Source organism: Coregonus clupeaformis, chromosome 25, assembly GCF_020615455.1.
Source record: "Coregonus clupeaformis isolate EN_2021a chromosome 25, ASM2061545v1, whole genome shotgun sequence".
In the NCBI taxonomy this organism is placed as follows: Eukaryota; Metazoa; Chordata; class Actinopteri; order Salmoniformes; family Salmonidae; genus Coregonus; species Coregonus clupeaformis.
This window is the reverse complement of record NC_059216.1, coordinates 27,114,962-27,129,101: the sequence shown is the minus strand read 5'-3', so window position 1 is coordinate 27,129,101 and position 14,140 is coordinate 27,114,962. Positions and strand designations below refer to the sequence as shown.

The following is a 14,140-nucleotide window of genomic DNA, read 5'->3' as shown; positions in this document are numbered from 1 at the left end:
TCTCATAGAAATCATTACATTATTTGTCCTATATAATTAACTTTCTGCATTAAAAGACTTGAATAATCTCTCTCTCGTTCTGTCTAGCTGGAGGAAGGAGAGTGTTTTGCTAAGATGGTGGTGGACATGGGAGAGAAGGCTTCAGAGTTCCGAGCTAAAGGTTACCTAGCCATCGGCCTGGTGTACAGCCTCAAGGCTACAGACGGTGAGGGACCGCTCCCACTTTCAGCCACTGACATCATACAGTATTCCACCTAGGGCCAGGGCTCTGTCTCAATTGCTTAAAAACATGTCCTCTCCTCGTCTCCCCCCTTTCATTTGCACTGATTGGATGGGTAAAAACAATGGTGGAAAATCAGTAGCATTGCTTTCATCTGCTCAGTTCTTTTAGATCAGAGGCGTGAGGTAAGGAAAGGAAAGGAAGGATTTTCAAGGATTGTTAATCTGACATGACCATAACACATTAATGTCCACAGTTATCAGTCACACCTCACCCAGACACACTAACAGCCACTGACTATCTCTGGTGTATGACCGTCCTACATTGCTCTCCTCTCACTACCACATTTAGCTTATCTCCACTGTAACATATTGCGTACACAAGCTGAATATTTATGACTTAACGTAGCCTAATGTAAGCACCCTTCCCTTCCTCCTCCTGAACCTAATCACTCTCCTTTTGTTTCTCATTCTCTTGCTTTCTCTCAATCTCCTTTCTCTCCTCCCGTCTGTTTTTCACTCCATTTCCCTCTCTCTGTCTCTCTCCATTTCACTCACCCTTAAATGCTCACTCAATTTATGTGGCTCTCCCATATGCTGCCTTCTCTGTTCTCTCCTCTATTTTTACACCTTTCTCTCTCTTTTCCTTTTTTCTTTCATCTCTCATATCTCCTCTCCATCTCCCACCCTCCTCACCCCCTTCCTGTCTCTCTCTCTCTCTCTCCCTCTCTCTCTTTCTCCCTACAGCGTCCCTACGGGGGATGCAGGAGGAGTATCAGAGGAAGGCCCTGGGTGCATTCCAGAGGTGAGTCCCCGTCCCTCTCCGTTTTTAATGAATTTGGCGATATATATTTCCCTGTCCCCCATCCCCTCTCTCTGTGTCTCCCTGCCCCTGCTGTCTCTAGTGGAGGTGTCGTCTGACACCACTCTCCTTGTCCCCTGTACCCCTTCCCATCCCTGTGTCTCCTCTTTCCTGTTCCTGTCTCTGTCCCTGTCTCTGCTCCCCTCTGGGGCCTCTCGGCCTGACCCTGGCTCCCGTAATGGAGGGAGAATCTTCCTCAGTCTCACACAACTCTCCTGACACATTAACTATGCAGTGGGATAAAAGAGCCTGTTTAAGCCTTTCACACAGAGATCGTTTGGAGAGAACCATGTAAGCCCAACTCAAGTGGTTTGGGGCAGGCCAAGACAAGACAGGGCAGGGCTGGGGGAGGCTGGTTCAGTAGGGGATTGGATGGATGGATAACGCACCCACTCTAGGTTAGTCCCCTGGTGGTCCCAGTGTAATAGGACCTGATACTGTAAGATAGCGGTTGAAAAAAATCCCAGTGAGTGCATTAATTTCCCTGCTTTATGATACTGCAAGCAATCCACATTCTCAGTAGCAGCCATGCAAGTATATATCTTTTTTTATAATGCCATAGTGGTGCCTGCTGATAGTATTTGAAGGACACTTTGTACCTACTCACTCACTACTCCCCATCTCTGTTTCAGGGCCCAGAGCTTGTCCCCCACAGACCACCTGGCTGCCTTCTACCTGGCCCTGCAGCTGGCTGTGTCACGGCAGGTAAGGCCTGGACACACACTGGCTCAAAGTCAGGATGGGACTAATAAGCTTCTCTGCATGTTGGAGCTGGTCTAGCAGCACAGATACTCTCTGTAGATAGGTGTGTGTGTGTGTGTGTGTGTGTGTGTGTGCCTGCGTGCGTGTGTGCGTGCGTGTGTGTGTGTGCCTGCGTACGTGTCCGCTCAGTGCTTCAACCCCCTATGAGGTAAAGGTGCTCATCTTTCACACGGGTCAATCTAAGGTCAATGTAAACTCTCTCTCTCGCATTTTCTCTCTTTCTGTCTGTCTGTCTGTCTGTCTCTCTCTCTGTGTCTCTCTCTCTCTGTGTCTCTCTCTGTGTGTGTGTCTCTCTCTCTCTGTGTCTCTCTCTCTGTGTGTCTCTCTGTCCTCTCTCTCTCCCTCCTGCTCCTTTCTCTTAGTCGTCTCTCCCTCTCCTCTCCATCATGTACTTTGTCTCTTTCTCAACTCTATACTCTTCTCTATATCCCCCCTCCCTGGGTCTTTCTCCTTTTTTCTCTTTCCTCTCTCTCTCTGTCCTTCCTTTCTCTCTCTCTCTCTCTCTCTCCGAGAGAGAGAGAGAGAGACTGTTTCCATGGCGATAAAGACCCAAATAAAGTGTTGGTTTGAGACACGGCGAGTCGGGAAATAATGTGACGTTAAAATAGATTTTAAAACAATGAGACGGAAATGTCAAGGGTGGTTTTCTGACGGGAGCAACATGTTAGAATGTCACCGGCAGGTCTGGAGAGGATAGAGAGGATTGTGAATTGGAATTACATTCAGTGACAACCATTGTACTGTATTATAAAACCCCCAGGTGCCTCTAATACCAAATATAGTCTCTGATTACTTTCCATCTGTTGGCCAGTATTGATTCACACACACAAACATACACACACAAACTCACAGCTAACATATACCATTGATTTTCGGAAGTGGAAGACAGACAAATGTGAAGGACCTTATATTGGTCATTACCGGGTAGATGGAAGCAGGTGATAACGAGTAACTGCTTTCTACCGTAACATTAGTCAGATAAAGAGTTCAGATGTAATAGGGGTTAAGGTTAGGGTATCTATATCCTGCTGTCCTCTCCAGCATGGCCAGATAGCAGCACCCCTGGCTGTGGATGACTGGTGGTGTATGTGATCCGTGTCCTCCGTGTGCTGTAGATCCCGGAGGCGCTGGGGTACGTGCGTCAGGCTCTGCAGCTGCAGGGAGACGACGTGCACTCTCTCCACCTGCTGGCTCTGCTGCTGTCGGCCCAGAAACACTACCACGACGCTCTCAACATCATCGAGATGGCCCTCAGCGAGTACCCCGAGAGCTTCATGTGAGTCTGGAGTCTGGCCTTTCTCCACAACAGACACACTCTCATACTCACTCTTAACTCCTCATACTCACGCAGGCCATCACAGAGGCATTAGTCTACAACATTGGCGCTGGCATGTGAACAAACACATTAACCAAAGGATCAGTCAGCATGCCACTCTGCTCAGCGTGTTATTTACATTGTCCTGGGCATCAGAGAGGTCAGCATCTGGCATCCTTAATTAGACCAGTGTGATGACTGGGGTGGGGGTGGGGGTGGGGGGGTTGCGACCAAGAAGGGCAGAGGGAGCAGGCAGTGGGTACGGCATGCCAGCCATCCACACTGAACACACACACACACACACACACACACACACACAGATCCGCTTGGTTATTTTGGCAGCAGAGAGAGACAGCAATTAATTGTATTTTTAGAGCTGTGTGTTTGTTACAGATAGAAAGCACAGAGTGCTAGCTATACAGAAGATTTCTGGGTTGCTTTTTCCTTTGCCGCCTCCCCATCTCCTCTCCTCCTCTCCTCTGTCTGATGGTTAATTTGTGCACAAACCCTTCCCCTCTCACACCCCTGACTCTACGTAACTCTGACAACCGATTTTTTTTCCTCTTTTCCCTGCTCTGTTTGTTTCCAGTGTTTGAATTTCACAATTTCTAATAGATTTAGCCTGCTGTACCCTCAGGGTACCACAGTATTGGCTTCTGTGCCTCGATATCTCTGCCTCAGCCACTTACATAACATGAAAAATAACACGCTTTTTCATTTTCCAATTTTTTATTCTTTTTTTGCCCTGTTTTTTCACGAGCTTGATTGAGCTTCGGCTTTCCCTGGGGGAGAGTGAAGTGTGTGTGTAAAAACATGATGCTGAGGGTGAATGCTGTGAATATGTACAGTGCCTTTAGAAAGTATTCATACCCCTTGACTTTTTCCACATTTTGTTGTGTTACAGCCTGAATTTAAAATGGATTAAATTGACATTTTGTGTCACTGGCCTACACACAATACCCCATAATGTAAAATTGGAATTATGTTTTTATAATTTTTTTTAACAAATTAATTACAAATGAAAAGTTGAAATATCTTGAGTCAGTAAGTATTCAACCCCTTTGTTATGGCAAGCCTTGTTATGCTTGACAAGTCACATAATAAGTTGCATGGACCCACTCTGTGTGCAATAATAGTGTTTAACATGATTTTTGAATGACTACCTCATCTCTGTACCCCACACATACAATTATCTGTAAGGTCCCTCAGTCAAGCAGTGAATTTCAAACACAGATTCAACCACAAAGACCAGGGAGGTTTTCCAATGCCTCGCAAAGAAGGGCACCTGAATAAGCAGACATTGAATTTCCCTTTGAGCATGGTGAATTTATTAATTACACTTTGGATGGTGTATCAATACACCCAGTCACTACAAACATACAGGCGTCCTTCCTAACTCAGTTGCCATTGTGGAAGGAAACCGCTCAGGGACTTCACCATGAGATAAATGGTGACTTGAAAACAGTTACAGAGTTGAATGGCTGTGATACTGAGGATGGATCAACAACATTGTAGTTACTCCACAATACTAACCTAAATGACAGAGTGAAAAGAAGGAAACCTGTACATTCACCTTTCAGCAGGTCAATAACCTAAAACACTAGGCCAAATATACACTGGAGTAGCTTACCAAGATGACATTGAATGTTCCTGAGCGGCCTAGTTACAGTTTTGACTTAAATGAAAATGGCTGTCTAGCAATGATCAACAACCAACTTGACAGAGCTTGATGAATCTTAAAAATAATAATGTGCAAATATTGTACAATCCAGGTGTGTAAAGCTCTTCGAGAAGATTTACAGAGAAAGACACAGCTGTAATCGCTGCTAAAGTTGATTCTAACATGTATTGACTCAGGGGTGTGAATACCTATGTATTCAAGATATATTAGTGTTTTTTTTTTTTTTTTTACAAATGTGAGTATTTTTCTTCCACTTTGACATTACAGAGTATTTTGTGTAGATCGTTGGAGAAAAAAAAGACACATCTATTTTAATCCCTCCTTGTAACACAACAAAATGTGGGCAAAGTCAAGAGGTGTGAATACATTTTAGTAATTTAGCAGACGCTCTTATCCAGAGCGACTTACAGTTAGTGAGTGCATACATTATTTATATATTTAATTTTACATACTGGCCCCCCGTGGGAATCGAACCCACAACCCTGGCGTTGCAAACGCCATACTCTACCAATTGAGCTACATCCCTGCCGACCATTCCCTCCCCTACCCTGGACGACGCTGGGCCAATTTAGAATACTTTCTAAAGGCACTGTAAGTGTGTAAAAACAGCTGTAATGGTGTACAGAGAAGATTCAAGGCATGCGGTTTGTTGCACATTCACATCACATTCCTGCACATAGTACATCCTGTCCATCACACACACACACACACACACACACACACACACACACAGAGCCAGGGGTGGGGGGGGTGTATGTTGGGATGAGGAGGAGATGAAAGGGTGATGGTAAGGTCATGTTTGTGTTGTGAATGGGCTTCATCATTCACTTAGATGAATAGATTCTCATTTACATCACCGTGCTGCACTGGGAGGAACGCAATAGCCTGGGAGAGAGGAGAGAAGGGTGGGGTGGGGGTGGGGGGTGGGGGGGTCTATAAATGGAAACTTAATTCACACCACCCCCACCACACCAGACCAATGGAATTTTTTCTCTCTCTCTCTCTCTCTCTCATTCATTCACTCACTCACTCACTCACTCACTCACTCACTCACTCACTCACTCTACTCTCTCTGGGAGCGAATTAGCGTCCACATAGGCTTTCATCAAACGCTACTCTTCTCTTCTCCTGGTGAATGCACCCCTCCTCCCCTACTCGATCTCCTCCCAGGCATCCTAGAGATAGAATTCTAATGCTACTCTTTGAAGATGTAGTGTGTAGCAGGGGGTGAAGGGTGCTCTCCTCTCTCTGCAACCTCACAACATTGTGTACACACAACTTAGGTACTGGGTGGAAAATACTACATTTCTCCAACACCACCTTTATTACAACAATGTTTTTATCAGAGTTGCATCCTTATAAGAGTTGCATCCTCTGGTTAAGAGCGTCTGCTAAATGACGTAAATGTAAATGTAAATGTTATAGAGAGATGCAGAGAGTCCACTCTGTAGATAACTGTTTGTCCCTGTGTTTTAAAGTGTGTCATCCTGTGACTCAAACTGCGTCTCCTGGGTGTCTCCCCTCAGCCTGTTGTTCACCAAGGTGAAACTGGAGACGTTGTGTCGAGGACCTGAGGAGGCTCTGCTCACCTGCAAACACATGCTGCAGATCTGGAAGTCCTGTTACAACCTCACCAACCCCAGGTACTGTATAGTAGTACCCATTACACAGGCTACATGTTCTGTCCACTAGGTAGAACGGAACTGTGGCTGAAAATAGCAGTAAAACATGTTGGATACAATACCTTTGCAACCTGCAGTATTACAAACCACCTTCAGGAATTATATGCTGTATAATGTAGTGTTTTGGAATATCAGAAAAGGACAAGTGAGTGAGACTGGTCTGAGTCTGGGGCCAAATGTGCATTATCCCTATCTCCTTTGTAAATATGTGCTCCAACTTTAGCCACAATCTCCTGCAAAACACTGGTATTAACTATCACGAGAGATCGAGCAGCACTGCTTCCCTGATTTTATCCATGGCTTTTTAAGATGCTTAAAATAATCCACTAAAGCTTTACTTAGAGAAACACAGGCCTGAGAGCAGAGTACTGTCACGATCGTCGGATACTGAGGACCAAGGCGCAGCGTGGAAGGTGAACATATTTATTAAATAATGATTACACGAACAAAAACAACAAATCGATACGTGACGTCCAAAGGTGCAAAAACACAAACCTACACAGGAACAAGATCCCACAAACACTGTGGGAAAACTGGCTGCTTAAGTATGGTTCCCAATCAGAGACAACAAGCAACAGCTGATACACGTTGCCTCTGATTGAGAACCACACTGTATTACATCACTAGACTCCCTTCCTTACTGTTGCTGAATCTCATCTAGTCATAACACAAATTCTCCAGAGTGTGTCCCAAATGGCACCTATTCCCTAGTTAGTGCACTACACTATGGGCTCCTGTCAAAAGTAGTGAACTACAATATGGATATGGTGCCATTTGGGACAAAGCCCGTCTGCAGCTAATGGTAGCCATGCAGCAGAGAGAGAGCGAGTCAGTGTGGACAGATCCTCACCTCAAGTCAGCCTCTCGTCGTTAAACTGGAGAAGTTTTACAAGACCAATTACAAGAAACCAGACAACTCTCCTCCTGGTGCACTGTGTATACTCGCTGGTCATTATAGATGGTGAAATAGCGATTACCTCAGCCAAAACCTACAGGAGGGAAATATACCGGTAGCTAACAGATTGCTGTGTGAAAGTTCGTCAGGAGCTCTGTTTTATGGCGGTTCTTCTGTCTCGCGTTTTGAGTTTTACTGCCTCTACGTGCGTAGAAGTTTCCCATCAATGCTGTTGAAATATACCGGCCCGAACAAACAACAGAACAGAACTGGACTCTGCACTCTCCTTTCTCTCGTGGCTGTGATTTCCTGGATATGACAGAATGAGTAGAAAGACTTAGGAGGTCAGACAGGGACCAGTATTACACCCAGACCAATGCCGCATAGTGTTTAACTGTCCCTGTGACATTTGACTAGGGGATGTCTCCAACTTCATGACTATCCAGTCCATCATCATTCTTCTGTTTCATGAACTAGATTTTACACTAAAGTCTTTGTAGCAGAGGCAGACCCAGTCCGCTGCCTACTACCTCACCCCTTCCTAAACTTGGAGCGTTGCTCTTGGTTTCATCACCCATCCCATGCAGTAACTGTGAATCTTACCTAAGACAGACAAAAACACAGCTCTTAACCTGTGCAGTTGTCATGCTAAGAGGATAGATGGGCAGAGACGTTTTTTTAGGAAGCTTAGCTATCTAGTTGGTGTTTTACCTCTTTTCTCTCTCTGTCTGTGTGTCTGTCTGTGTGTGTCCAGTGATTCAGGTCGAGGCAGCAGCCTGTTGGACAGAGCCATAGCAGACCGAAGGACGCTCAATGCCATGACGCTGCCTGACTTCAGTGATCCAGAGACGGGTAAGTCTCACCTCACTACCACTACCTCACAACCATAGAGAAATGGAGAGGAGTTATAAAGCAGAACACTAGCTTACCCCAGGACACTTAACATGTAGCCTGAGTGTCAGTCTGTTTGTGCCATCATGCCAAGTCCTTGTCACTCATAGCCACGTCATTGGCTTGACAATGACAGCAGTGGAGTTGGCAGGAGAACAAACAGATACAGTCAGTTCCATAAATATTTGGACATTGACCAAGTTATTATTATTTTAGCTGTCTACCACAGCATTATGGAGTTGAAATTAAATAATGAATATGAGCTGAAAGTGCAGACTTTCGGGTGAATGGTGTAGGAATTACAGCACTTTTTATATGTGGTCCCCCCTTTTTAAGGGACCAAAAGTAATTGGACAATTGGCTGCTCAGCTGTTCCATGGCCAGGTGGGTGTTCTTCCCTCATTAGTTAATTTACAAGTAAGCAGATAAAAGTTCTAGAGTTGATTTCAAGTGTGGCATTTTCATTTGGAATCTGTTGTTAACCGTCAATATGAAGTCCAAAGAGCTGTCACTGCCAGTGAAGCAAGCCATCATTAGGCTGAAAACTCAAAACAAATCCATCAGAGAGATGGCAAAAATCAACTATTTGGTACATTCTTAAAAAGAAAGAATGCACTGGTGAGTTCAGGAACACTAAAAGGCCCGGAAGACCATGGAAAACAACTGTGGTGGATGACAGAATAATTATTTCCCTGGTGAAGAAAAACCCCTTCACAACAGTTGGCCAGATCAAGAACATCCTCCAGGATGTAGACGTATCTGTGTCAAAGTCAACAATCAAGAGAAGACTTCACCAGAGTAAATGCAGAGGGTTTACCACAAGATGTAAACCATTGGTAAACCTCAAAAACAGGAAGACCAGTTTAGAGTTTGCCAAAAAACATCTAAAAAAGCCTGTACAGTTCTGGAAAAACATCCCATGGACAGATGAGACAAAGATCAATGTGTACCAGAATGATGAGAAGAGTATGGAGAAGGGAAGGAACTGCTCATGATCCGAAGCATACCACCTCATCTGTGAAGCATGGTGGAGGTAGTGTTATGGCGTGGGCATGTATGACTGCCAATGGAACTGCTTCCCTTGTATTTATTGATGATGTGACTGCTGACAAAAGCAGCAGGATGAATTCTGAAGTGTTTAGGGCTATATTATCTGCTCAGATTCAGCAAAATGCTTCAAAACTCATTGGACGGCGCTTCACAGTGCAGATGGACAATGACCCGAAGCATACTGCGAAAGCAACCCAATGCTTTTTTAAGGCAAAGAAGTGGAATGTTCTGTAATGGCCAAGTCAATCACCTGACCTGAATCCAATTGCAAATGCATTTCACTTGCTGAAGGCAAAACTGAAGGTAAAACGCCCCAAGAACAAGCAGGAACTGAAGACCGCTGCAGTAAAGGCCTGGCAGAGCATCACCAGGGAAGAAACCCAGCATCTGGTGATGTCTATGGGTTCCAGACTTCAGGCAGTCATTGACTGCAAAGGATTTTCAATCAAGTGTTAAAACTAACAATTTAATTTATGATTATGTTAGTTTGTCCAATTACTTTTGAGCCCCTAAAATCAGGGGGCTATGTATAAAAATTGTTGTAATTCCTACACGGTTCATACAATAATTTTGACAACACCCTTAAATTAAAGATGAACGTTAACACTTAAAGCACATCTTGATTGTTTAATTTCAAATCCATTGTGGTGGCGTACAGACCCAAAATGATGCAAATTGTGTCACTGTCCAAATACTTATGGACCTGACTGTATGTGACCAGGCTACTTAACATGGTTGCTATTCCATTATGAGAAAAGCAGAAACCTTCAAATGTCTGTAAGTCATGAAAATGTATTAAAATGAATCCCAGGGACATGCAGGTTAAAGCATCACTACCAGCAGCTACATATATTCACATGAATCTACTACTGTAACTGTACATCCATGTCCAAGCCACTATAGTCACACTGTGTCCTGTCCTGTCGCAACATGACTACTGTATCTGCAACCACACCTGTATATTGCTCTTTGTCACCATGGCTACAGGGTTTATGGCCATACTGGAGTAAACTACAAGCTGCTGTTATCAAGGGCTGAACCTCCGAACAACCACTCAGCCTTTTACTGAGTGATCAGAGCAGTAGAAGTGGTGGGTTGGAGATTCAGCCAAGGAATACCATTCTAGCTGTGGAGGCTGGTGGGAGGAGCTACAGGAGGACAGGCTCATTGTAATGGCTGGAATGGAGTTAATGGAATGGAGTTTAACATGTGGTTTCCATTTGTTTGATGTGTTTGATACCATTCCATTTACTCCATTCCAGCCATTACAATGAGCCTGTCCTCCTATAGCTCCTCCCACCAGCCTCCTCTGCATTCTAGGCATATATATACACATGTGGATTAGGTGTAGGTCTCTTGTCATTGCAGCTAGAAAATGTCACTCTAATGCAGTCTGTCCAGACATTTAAACATCACATCTTGTATTTCCCCATTCTGTCTCTGTCAGAGATGTTAAGACACATCCATTAGACTACATCCTGTCAAAGTGTCAACATCTCTTTAAGACTTTCATTTTCTGAATTTTTATTTTTTTTTACTGCAGTGTTCAATGTCCAACAGCTTTTCCTTCCTATCACAATAAAGGCTTTTATCTGTGTATTACCCCATACCGTATCATAGTATACTGAACAAATGTTACTGAGTTACAGTTCATATAAGGAAGTCAGTCAATTTAAATAAATAAATTAGGCCCTAATGGACATAGGCCCACCCAAGGGGGATCCAGGCCCAGCCAATCAGAATGAGTTTTTCCCCACAAAAGGGCTTTATTACAGACAGAAATACTCCTCAGACTGATCAACTGAAAGGTCTCTCTGTCAGCTTTGCCATTTTTCTCTTCTTTCAGTTAGCCGTTGCTATGGAAAGGCTGCATTCTTCACATGTTCTGTGTTTTATATACATATCTGTGTCATCCTTTACTTTTCTGTTGTTTCTAGTCTCTGTCTCCGGCTCCTCCTCTCTCTCGGGGTCCGAGCCCGCCTCCCCTTCTTCCCCTCTCTTTCACGCCGGCCCCTCCCACCACCCTCCTCCACCCATCACACCCCCCAAGGCCGACCCCCCTCTGCACCCCCCCGAAGCCAGCCGGCGGCCATCATGCTTTCTGTGACCACACCCCTCGACGACAGTCCACCAATAGTAATGCTCCTCTGCACCACGTGCGGCCAATGGCATGGTGTGGTGTGCGTGACTCACTGCCCAATCACAACAATACTTGCTGAGTGTGCATTTTTTAACTCGTCCAAAATGGCACCCTATTCCCTACATAGTGCACTAGTTTAGACCCTAGTGTAGTGCACTATATAGGCAATGGGGTGCCATTTAGAAACTGACTGAACTGATTAAGCCCTAGATACAGTAGTTGTAGTGTACTAGTGTTCTGGGCTGTGGTGGGGTGTGTGTTCTATGTATAGTTCCTTAACAGTGCTAAAAACCATGCTGGAAAGGACAAGGTGAAAACATATCCTAGCCAGCCAGCACAATATGATTTGGGTTAGCCTAATAGTGAGTCAGGTGTGTCCCGTCCTGTGGGCCTAACGGGATCCTGTCAGCCTATCACCATCCCATCGCCACGGAGACACTGAGAGGGCGACGTTAAGTCCCTAATCTGCCTGAGTGGCTGCCCCGTCCGGCTTAGACTGAATGAGTCAGCAGACACTGAGGATATGAGAAGGAAAGAGAGAAAGAAAGAGTGAAAGAGAGGTGAACGAACGGCCCCGTATCTATCTATCTGACTGACTGGGTTTTAAGACCGACTGGGGTTCACTTGTTCTATGGTCTTCTCTGTTACCAGCCACAGACAAAGAGGATGAAACAACAACCTCTGACAAACAAGATGTCAGTTCAGTTGGCATGGAGTTTGTATGTTTTGGGGTTAACAAAGGAAGTGTAGTATACAGAGTGTGAGGAGAGGTTCCGGTTAGGCACTAGAACTACAGGTAAACTCTCCAGGCACTACAGGTAGAACCCACCCGCACTCGCTCAAGCACGCTCACCGTCCACACACACGTCACAGTATTTCCTGTTCTGTTCTCTCCTCTATCTAGCTCTCTTGTGTCCCTTGGCTTTCTCTTTCTATTCATCACTCTGTTCATTTGTCCTTTGGTGTTCCACTATCTTTCCCCCGCCACCTTCCGTTGTACCATTATGTTTTACTGCTAGATAAAGGGTTGGATTGAGGCACTTCAAGTAACCACAGTGTATTTACACCTGCAATAGAGGTCTAAGGTTTTTGTGTTTGCCACCATAATGTGTTTAATGTTTAAATAAGGAACATGATGAAGGTGATTAGGGAAGGAAAAGCTTGCACTGCAGCCTCAACCTTTGTCAATGGTGGCAATAGCAACTACAAAAACTTGCAGGGGTGAAACAGTTTAGGATGGATTGGATTGACACATTGATAGTGAATCATTGTGTGGATCCATTTTCACTGGCACTAACTTAGCATAAATAACTTCAGCATTCACTAATGTTAGTGTCTTTTGAAATGTTCCCGCTAAGTATACTTCAGTTTTGTTGTTGAGTGGAAGTGATTTAAGTTTTCTCCTAGCTGTATCTTTTAATTTTCCCTCTTTAATTAATTTTCTCTTAAGTAATCTTTGTTCTTTGTTGTTTGTTGTTGATTTGTTATTTTAAAGGCAGCCCTCCAGATGCTAACTTTCATCAGTATCATGGTTTTTACTCCATGTTTTCAGTTTGTAAGTAGCGCTTTTCTCCCTCCGCTCCCTCTCTCTTTGCCCACTGAGACGCTGGACTCTGACTGATGTATCACTCCTCCTGGCCTTGGCCTGATTTTTCCTCCACAGTCAATGTATCCATCCGTCACCAGCAACCACCTGCCTGTCCCTCTGTCTGTCTGTGCTCCTAAAGTCAGTCAGTCATCCACCATGTGTGGACCGTACCGGAGGCTGTCCTGTCGCTACTCGCTAGCTCACCTTATTTTCTGTTTAGTTTTTTTGTTTTATTTATTTATTTTTGTCCTCAGGCCCTTTGTGCTACAGCTGAACAATTAGCTCACTGAGCTTCCTGACTCGGTGGGCCAGCTATGGAGTAGGCAGCTCCATAATTAAAGAGGCAGTATCATTTCCCCTGGCTGGCTGCTCTACCAGACACACAGCCTTATTGTATAGGCTCCCTCCACCATACAATACAGAGCTCATTAGCCAGACCAGTCCCAGACGGGCTAGCTGTGTTTGTTTTTTCATTTCTCATTTTATTTGCGTTAGTTATGGAGCTATCTGATGGAGCCGTTCAGTCAAAAGGACAATGTTGTCCATGACTGACTGTTGTGTTGTGGAGACCAGTCAGTTTCACTGCTGGGCCTCTAGGCTTTCACAGACTATTAATAGGTTTCCTTTAAGCTTCCCTGACAGATAACATACAAAGGCCACTCTCTTTTCATACGGCCACATACGGCCAGCCCGGTGTTCTTTGACATTCTCTTGGTCTTCACTAGAAACAAAACAGAAGAGGAGAATGGATGAGGAGGAAGCAGCTCTGTGCTCTCAAGCCCCGGTGAAATGGATACTGTTTCTTTAAGAACGTGTAGATTCTTTCTGTGCTGCTGTGAACTGAAAACCCACCTTCCACATCGCTCCCCATCAGTGCCTTGCGCTTTGTACCTTGCATGAAGGCACTTTTGTCTACCCTTTTAGGCCGCTGTGTGTGTGAGAGAGTGTTTGTGTAATTCTTTCCTAACTGCATGGATTACCATTTTCACTCATCCAGGTTAAGATTACACCGGTTTAATCCAGGCTTAATTTGACCCAGTCACCTGCTGTGGGTG

General features: G+C 44.7%; 1 protein-coding gene across 1 annotated transcript in view; it reads left to right on the top strand.

Annotated features, from left to right (window-relative positions):
• Window positions 1-14,140, top strand: part of LOC121539478 (tetratricopeptide repeat protein 7B) — a 64,052-nt gene that overhangs the window by 37,246 nt on the left and 12,666 nt on the right. The window contains exons 12-17 of the mRNA XM_041848000.2: window positions 88-205; window positions 967-1,024; window positions 1,714-1,786; window positions 2,959-3,119; window positions 6,366-6,482; window positions 8,171-8,268. Coding sequence (XP_041703934.1) covers window positions 88-205; window positions 967-1,024; window positions 1,714-1,786; window positions 2,959-3,119; window positions 6,366-6,482; window positions 8,171-8,268 — 625 coding nt within the window. The remainder of the gene's footprint in view (window positions 1-87; window positions 206-966; window positions 1,025-1,713; window positions 1,787-2,958; window positions 3,120-6,365; window positions 6,483-8,170; window positions 8,269-14,140) is intronic.